The sequence below is a fragment of the Morone saxatilis genome, unplaced genomic scaffold (assembly GCF_004916995.1).
Source record: "Morone saxatilis isolate NCDOM2014 unplaced genomic scaffold, NCSU_SB_2.0 Contig6, whole genome shotgun sequence".
NCBI classification, from domain to species: domain Eukaryota; kingdom Metazoa; phylum Chordata; class Actinopteri; family Moronidae; genus Morone; species Morone saxatilis.
Genome location: NW_023340206.1, coordinates 12693236 through 12702324, shown reverse-complemented (window position 1 = coordinate 12702324; position 9089 = coordinate 12693236). Strand labels below are relative to the sequence as shown.

At 42.4% G+C, this 9089-nt stretch overlaps 1 protein-coding gene across 2 annotated transcripts in view; it reads left to right on the top strand.

Annotated features, from left to right (window-relative positions):
- Positions 1 to 8413, top strand: part of LOC118339900 (aryl hydrocarbon receptor-like) — a 50535-nt gene extending 42122 nt beyond the window's left edge. For both annotated transcript variants that reach the window (XM_035677714.1, XM_035677713.1), the window contains 6 exons: positions 129 to 268; positions 614 to 816; positions 1160 to 1269; positions 2024 to 2165; positions 2297 to 4067; positions 4350 to 8413. In XM_035677714.1, coding sequence (XP_035533607.1) covers positions 129 to 268; positions 614 to 816; positions 1160 to 1269; positions 2024 to 2165; positions 2297 to 4067; positions 4350 to 4436 — 2453 coding nt within the window. In that variant the 3' untranslated portion in view covers positions 4437 to 8413. The remainder of the gene's footprint in view (positions 1 to 128; positions 269 to 613; positions 817 to 1159; positions 1270 to 2023; positions 2166 to 2296; positions 4068 to 4349) is intronic.
- The last annotated feature ends 676 nt before the right edge of the window (positions 8414 to 9089 follow it).

Below are 9089 nucleotides of genomic sequence, written 5' to 3'. Positions count from 1 at the left end.
ATTAATTAGATACAACATAAAAGGAGGAGCAAAGACAGGCAGCTAAAGCAGCTTAAATAAAGCGCCATGAATGATGTTTACGATTAGCTGTGACTTTGTGCTTATAATTATTTCATCCAATCCTGCAGGTGATCAGAGCTCTGCAGAGGTCACCAGCAACGTGATGACCTACGACCCGCTGGCCGTCCCTCCAGAAAACTCGTCCTTCCTGGAGAGAAACTTCTGCTGTCGTTTCCGCTGCCTGCTCGACAACTCTTCGGGCTTCCTGGTAAAACACACACCGACGAGGATTAATGCCTCCAGAGTAAAAATAAAACTGACATTATTTCAGAACTGAGATGTTGTTTTAGATCACTTTTTACTCCACTAATGATTATATTCATTATCGATTCATCTGATGATCCTTTTTCGACTAATCGTCCATAAAATGTCATAAAATCTGTTTTTCCTAAAGCCTGTGATAACGTCCTTAAATGTCTTGTTTTGTCCACAACCCAAAGACATTCAGTTTACTGTTACAGTCTATCTTATCATATAAACATTTTAAATAAAACCAGTCTATTATATTTTGCTTAATACATGTTTAAAAAGTAAGGTCTTTGTTTGTCTCCAGGCCCTGAACTTTCGCGGCCGGCTGAAGTTCATCCACGGTCAGAACCGGCTGTCAGAGGACGGGACGTTGGTTCCCCCGCAGCTCGCTCTGTTCTCCATCGCCACGCCGATGCAGCCGCCGTCCATCCTAGAGATCCGCACCAAGACGCTCATCTTCCAGACCAAACACAAGCTGGACTTCACTCCCATGGGCATCGACACGAGGTAGACGCACGCACTTGTTCAGACAAGCATAAAACACTATAGGATCATTAATATAATATATAACTGTTTCAAAAACCAGAACTACATTAGAATTTGCAGAAATAGAAGTAAAACCATTGTTTATTAAACTTAATTTTAGAGACCTGAGAACAAGAAAGTTTGATAAGTCATAGTCAGCAGCAAAAACAACACATATAAGCCCAGACAGCTAACAATAAACAGGCAATAATTTACATTTAGAGCTCAGAATAAAGCTGAAAACCTACAAGAGTGCAGCTGAACACATCTGGAAACCTGTAATCTGTTTTAACTTGAATATAACTCTACTTGCTCTCCTCTACAGAGGGAAGGTGGTTCTGGGCTACAATGAGATAGAGCTCTGTATGAAAGGCTCAGGCTACAACTTCATCCACGCTGCAGACATGATGTACTGCGCCGACAACCACATCAGAAGTAAGTCCCTCCTCACACGCAGGGAATCGTTAACTGATAACTGAACCCGGACCGGTAGCTGGAGAGAGAACCTTTAAAATATAGACTGTAGGTCAGATTGTTTATCATTTAATTACTGAAGTCATTCTTTTATATTTAGTTTGCTTGTTACAACTAGGGCTGCTGCAACAACCGCAACAATGACATGATAACTCGACCGCAGGGGATGGCAACCCACAACCACAACCACATATGACGTCATCGTACGTCGTCATGCTCAGTTTGTTTTTTAAGACGGGAAATCGTCCCAGAGCGGCCAGCGTTAATCTGCAGCTCAACTCACAGCTCAGGATTACAAAGCCACACAGGAGAAGGTCACGTGGCCTCCGCCTCCCTCGGGCTGGGAAAACTCTCAGCTGGAAACACCAGAAGCCCTGAAGTAGAAAACAGACTGGTCTGCTAATAATCCCAGTGGATCACAACTGTGGCATTTGCATCCTGTGGCTTCAGTTTAAAACCGGAGAAAAGTCGGCATGTTCATTGTGTTGTACCAAGTGTAAGAGAGGTCGATCTAGCCCCGTGACAGAAAATCTCTTGCTGTTTCCTGGTTTATTTAACTGATTTTATTTTTAATGCATAAGAGATAAAGATGAAGATAATAATATGATTAGAGTGATGTAGGTCCATGATGGAAGGCCCGACCTAATGAGACATAAAGGTCGATGTATAAAAGTACAGATAAATATATCTGACTCTTTGTCTTTGTCATTTCCAGTGATAAAAACAGGAGAAAGTGGTTTCACCGTCTTCAGGCTGCTGACCAAAACCGGGAAGTGGGTCTGGGTCCAGGCCAACGCCAGACTGGTCTTTAAAGGAGGGAAACCAGACTTCATCGTGGCCCGGCAGAAAGCTCTGACGTAAGTTAACAACAATTTAAACAGAAAAGCAGAAAATATAAGACTTAAATGATACATTTTCTGTTGATCTATTAATTGATTAATTAGCTGAATTGATTTTAAAACTACTCTTCTTTGTTTTATTGTCACAGAAATGAAGAAGGAGAAGAACAGCTGCGCCTCCGTCGGCTGCAGTTGCCGTTCAACTTTGCCACCGGGGAGGCGATGCTGTACGATGTAACTCCGACCATCGACGTCCCAGACTCGTGCTCCGCCCCCAAGCAGAGGAAGTTGGACACCTACTCCGTCAGCCCCAACTCCATACTGGGCTGCATGCTGAATCAGGACCAGTCGCTCTACTGTGAACACAACAATGCCAACACCCTCAACTCCCTCAACGACGTCGCCTTCAAGGACAGCCACGCTACAGTCAACGTTCCTGGAGATCCTTGGGTGGACACTTCGCCCAAACCCGGTGTGGGAAGCCTGGTGAAGTCCGAGGCCACAGTTCAGGACATGATGGACACCCTGCAGCAGATCCTCGGAGACAACGAGCTCACCGAAGCCCTGGACGTGGGGCCGGACGAGCTGAAGAGCTGGGAGAGTACCCTGCTGAAGATGAGCACCAACAGCGCCGAGATAAGCGAAGACCTGAACGACATTCTCAGCAACGACATCCTGTCTTATGTGGAGGAGCAACTCCAGAGGGAGGGCGGCCTCAAGTTGCCAGATCAGTTGGATGACATACCACCCTGCCTCTCCATGCTGGACCTTCAGAACCAGAATCCTGACCACGGTGGAGAGCAGGACTTCGGCTGGCCTCTGGAGCCCGAAAATCAGCTGATACCAAACGGAGGGCAGATGATAGCAAGACAGCTGACTGTCCTGGGGATGATGAAACTGAGCCACATGGATGTTCCTCAGTTGGGTTCTTCGGGTCTAAACGGGCCGACCCTTCAGCAGATTGTCTCACAGCAATCTGTTGGTCTTCAGCTGGGCAACACAGGCAACACTGGTGCTCCAGTTACCTTCAACCCTACCATGGCGGACTCTTGCATCCAAACCCAGAACCAACTGAGAACCTTACAAGTCACTGCCAAGGACAACAACCTCGGAGCGTTCTCGCTCGGGCAAACTTCAACCAATCAGATTCAACCCAACCAAATGGCTCAACTGACGCAGAACCACCTTCAGATGAGGATGCCCAACCAGCCACTCTGCCTCCAGGACCAAAGTGTAAATCCCATCTTCAACTTTCAGGGCAACCAGTGGACTTCTGCGGTCCCCAACTCAAACCAAGCCAACAACTTTGTAGAAACTTTCCCCCAAAATATTTCAAACGAACCAGGTTATACTGCAGATCCTTCCTCATCCAGCTGCCTACAAGGCCACTTAGCACTTCAGACCCAAAACAACAACACTCAGAGACCGTCCTGGCCGCAGCAGCAGCAAATGATCTCAAGTGAACACCAACAAGTGGGCGCCTGCCTCAACCAAATGTCAGGATTTCAGAGGAATCCCGTTTCTGGTGCCGTTGTGGCCCAGACCTCTGTCAACGGCAGGCCGATGTTCAGGACTCCCGACACTTCAAATGTACCATTTCCTGTGCAGCAGAGCATCGCGCCGCCTCTGGCTCCTTCTAGCAGTTGTATGTTCAGAAATGCCCCGCCCTCTGTGCCTGTAAATGGCGTGCACCTCAGTCAGCCGCCCTCCTGCCAAAGACTGAACGGCACCAGCAGCCAGATTCCCTCCAAGTCCTCCTGTTTCTATCAGAGTCTCCCCGGAGGCGGATCTGTGCCGGGGCTGACGGCTATCCCGAATCCTGATGAGGCAGCGCTGTCCTGCCAAATAGCCACTGGTCTCGACTCTGAAGGCCTGTTGGTGCAACAACAGCAGTACTTAAACTTCGGTGAACAGACGCAGGTAAAAGCTCACATTTAGTGCAGACTTTTCAAATAATCTGCATTACAAAACACAAAGCACAAACTGGTGTTGACTCTGGTTCGATCGTGTTTCTTTACTTGCCTACCTTGGTAGCTTTAGCAGTATGTCAGCAAACAGATACCGTTTCTTCCAGAGCATTTGATTTATTGATTTCTGTTTGGATGTAAAGAGAATTTAAACAAATAGGACAAAGAAACTGACATCTGTAAACTGTCAAAAGTCTTTAATAACCACATTAATGTGTCTTTTCTCGTTCCACAGATCAACAGCCGTCCAGTCGTAGGGAACGGAGGTTTCCCCTTCTCCTCGCTGCCCAATGGGAACGCATACTACTCAGAGAACAAATAGGAATCTGTGACTGTGACTTCCGGACGGCAGCGGATCCCAAATCGGACTGAAACAGCAGTTTAAAAGAAGCAGAAGACTCCTGTCTCTAAACATAAAAGTGGATTAGACTGAAGAATGCCCGAGAAGGACAAGGAGACGAAACAGGACGCTTTGTTTTTTTCTTCTTATTCGGACAAGGTGATGAAAGCTTTAAGAGTTCAAGTGTTTGGTTCAGGACGGCTGTTGGAGGAAGAGAAGAGCTGGTTGGATTGTACCAAAAGAACAATAACAGATGAACGAAATCAGTGATTTGTTTTGTGAAATCAAGTTTGAGAAACTCTAACACAAGTAAGTCTGGCAAAGTGAGTTTGTTCGTGATGTTTTTTTTGCCACGTTGATAGATGAAAGTTTAAATCATGCAACAGCACTGTCCCTCTTTTTCCCATGATTGCATTCGTGCATCAGACAAGTAGCTATTATTCATCTGTTTATAAGTATTTAGATGTATGGGAATCAAAAAGGCTTTATGGACTACACGAGAGACCGTCCCGGATGTTTCCCCTGTGCGCTTCTCTTTATCGGAGGTGAGGAAGTGAACCGGCTCAGTCCACATCCTCGACGTCTTGTAAAAGCAGCTCATTCTGTATCCAAACACTTCCGACAAAGCCTAAATCTCGGTCCACACAGGCGACAGTAAGGTGAATTTTGGAGGATTTATAGAGAGTGAAGATGATTTGATGGAAAGACACGTGGATGATCGTGTTATTGAGCGGTTCTACGAGCTTAGACAGATCACACATCCTCTTTAAGTCTTGAAGGATGTGGACTGAAGTGGTTTGGTGAATCCTGGTCTGGTTCTCACCTCTGAGCCGTTCAGGGGGAAGCATCCACAACCGTCTCCTCCGCAGTGGACTGATCACCGAGACCGTCAATCCTCTGCCGTCACGGACCCACAAACACGCACTCTACTCCCTGAACATCTGTTTCCTGTCGTCAGCGCTCAGAAGGATAAAGTTTTCTACTTTTTTGAATTTATTTGCTGTTTTTGTCCTTTTGGAAATGCGTCTTGATTAAGTTCATTTCAACTCTTTACTGTCCCAGCGAGGGAGATTTGCTTTGCAGACAGGGTATAGAAATAAAAAACGCACAACATCACGAGATCATCCTACTAACAGACGATTGTTACGATTTAAACGAGATGATTCAGTGAAAACAGCTGCTTTTTAGTGCCTCTTTTATATATTTTAAAATCATTCAGAGCTTTTGTCATTGAGCCAGTTTTGTTTTCATTTTTCTTTTCCTTTAATATTTCTGTGTTGTTGTTTTCCTGTTTTAGGGGAGGAAAATTATAGACAGTGCCTTAAACTGACAGACTTTAAAGGGACGGTCTGTTCACACTTTAAAACATTTCCATCGGGAATATTCGCAGGAAGGTGTAAACTCAGATTTGACGTACGACTGAAACCAAAGTTAAACCGGCCCTAACTTCACCCAGCCAGTAGTTGAGATGTTTTTCTTGCACTGTTCCTTTTAAAGTGTTTGCCAAAGCATAATTCACAGATCCTCCGTCTGACAGCACGATAGGAGCTTCAGTACAAGAACCTGAAAGGCCAGGATGTGTCTGTGAGAGTGGACGCTTTATTCACATTTTCCACAACTAATTTCCGTCCTCTTCCTCTTTCCTGTTTCTGTCTTTGTAGTTAATTTATCGACGTTCCTGCTCGGACCGGGAGTGTTGACGACCGTCCGGCAGCGAAACGCAGAAGTAAAAACGGTTCAAGGCAGCTAATGTATATTTTAAATGAGGAGGAAAAAATGAACACTTCAATTTGAAAGTTTAAAATAAAAAGGGGGTGAAAACTTCAAAAGCCTTTTAATTGACCTGTTTTTGATTGTTGGTTATACTAAACAACACGATTCAGCACTTAGATGGAAGAGAAACGCCTCAAACTGCAAGAAGTGTGCGTCGCTTCATCCAGTACTGAGCCATGAGTCCAAGCGAGCCTTCGTGTCGCTCGTTATCAGCACTTCTGTACTTTAAAATAAGAAATCTCCTAGAATAAGTTGTTTTCAGATGATTTTTAGAAGCCGCAAAAGTCAAAAGTGGTGTCAGCAAACTTGAATATTTGACTTAAATACCAAAAAGAAGTCAGTAAAGCCATCTGTGATGCTTTATCCTCGAGGATACCAAAGGGACGAGACACGATGCAGATCTACAGACCAGAACGATTGTAGATGTGTGGAAATGTTTTGATATTCACAGACTACAACTAAGCTGCGTTCATGTCATAAGGAAGTTACCGTAATTAACAGCTTCTTGTAAATAGTGTTCATCAGCATCCTGGAAAAACTCAGGACGCTCTGGAAGTGTTACATTATCACAGCACAGTATTTTTAACTTCCACACGACCAACTCAGTCTGCAATCTCCTGCAATGAATTAGAGCTAAAACAAGTCTTTTTTTAAACCAAAAATAAGTTATAAAATGTTAAAAACGTGCTGCTTTTGTTCGTCACATCGTCGTTAACTGATGATATTTGGGTTTCAGACTGTTGGTCAAACAGAACAAGACGTTTTCAAGACGCTGGGTAGTTACAATGGTCATTGTTTCACTATTTTTTGACAATTTATCTATTAATTGTAAAAAATAATCATCAGATTTATAAAATAATGGATAATGAAAATATTCCGTCTTTACCAGCTCTGTGTAATAGCCACAACTGCAGTCTGTATCACTTATATGTCCGATATATCCGCACTGTAAAAACTGTTGAGACTGATTGCATCGAACATTTTAAATAAAACTCAATTTTATACGTTGAAAAACATTATTGATCAAGTATCTTTAATCATTTTAAGTGACGCTGACTCATTTTTATTTGTGCTGTGAAAACAAAACACCTGGTAAAAAGTCATTAATCAGGAATGTTAACAAAACAAAGTTAGTGTCACTTTTCTAACTTAGAAAACGTAGTTTGTGTTATTTAAAGTTCGATATAATCCGTTCCAACAACTGCTTCGGGTTAAAATAACTTAACTGCATTATAATTTTCTGGTCTGGAGGTTGACAGACTGACTCTGTACAGTTCTGCGCACCAATCGTCACACAGCAGCTAAAACCGTATGCAAACAAAGATCTGCACACGTAATCTATACTAACAGGAAGACTACGTTTTCTTGGTGCATTGCATTGTGAGAAAATTGTGCCTCTTGTCTGTGTCTGGTTTGCGCGTGCTCACAGTGTAGAGTCAGTGTGTACGGGTCGTATGGATCTGGGACACGCCGTATGACGTGAACGCTGCATTCAGCAACCTGCCCCGCTCTCTTGGAGTTGTCGAAAGGCATTCTGGGTAATGTAGTGAACCACTAACTGCAGTATAAAGTAAAGGAGGGTTGCTTGAAAGCTTACTGTGGATGTGTTTGTGGACTTTTTGTTGGTGCTTTTAGTCGCTAAAACAAAACCACCAGGTGTGCCTTAAACAGCAGATTTACCCAAAGTCATCACAGATGGTCGACTCAGTACAAAAGGAAGTGATTGTTCGCACCTTTATGCCTCTTCTCCTCTTCAAAATCCATCGAAAATATAATATAGAAATATAAATATATTATTGTTGCTCGCTTCTAGATTAAAATGTTAAAAAAAAAGCCTTGTACTTATTATACTTATATTTTTCAAACCCCAGGTGGCCGAGGCTCCAAATTGCAGTATCTTTGTGTATCTGTATATAAATATATATATTTGTCTCCTTATTTTCCTTTTTTAAAATATGTATTCTATATAATGCATTTTAATGTTGTATTGCCTTAACCTGACTCACGCCTGTCATTTGTACATTTTCTGCACAGCTTAAACAAATGTAACCTCTTGTTATGATGTTTTCTTTTGTAACATTTTGACTTATTATAATTTGTGGATTTGCCTTCAATATTTTGCCTCTCTCAGTGTATGAGTGAATCTTTTCATGCTGACCATATTAAAGGTGATCTGATCACACAAAGAGTGAGTGTTCGTGTCTCTGCGGGTATTTTCTTACTCTAAATGTAGTTTAATGTCAAATAGAGAGAGACATTTTACAGATTGGTGTGGTTTAATACGCTTATAGACAATTATTTGTTCTATTTGAGCTTTAAAAGAAAACAAAACAATTTAAAAATTGTTATTTTTTTAGCTTTTTACATGTTGCTGTAGTTTTGATCGGTGTGATGCGCTCCAGTGTCCAGTAGAGGACGCTGTAACTTTGTTTAATGAGCAGCAGGTTCATCATATAATGGTTTTAACTGCAGGACCAAACAGCAGGCGTGACCTTTAACATTTTAATATAATATGAATATATGCTCTAATGTGGAGTATTACTGAAGTAACAGTATTATTCCACAGGTAAACATACAAGATAAATGGTTAGTCTTTTTTTTATAAGCTGTGTTTTGTGTTTAAATGGTCATGATAATAAGCTTTTTGATGAATGTAGCAGAGTAAAAAGTGCAATTTGTAGTGTTTTCTTCCGGTTACATGTTTCCTAAAATGTGTTTTATTTGAGCTTTTCATTTTAAAGTATAAGATTGTGATTTTTTTTCTACTTTTAAAAGTTATGGTGCGCCTTTAAGTCCAGGTAGAGCAGGAAAATATAGTTAGTTTCTCTGATGGAGGGCTATTACAAAATAAAAGCTGATGTA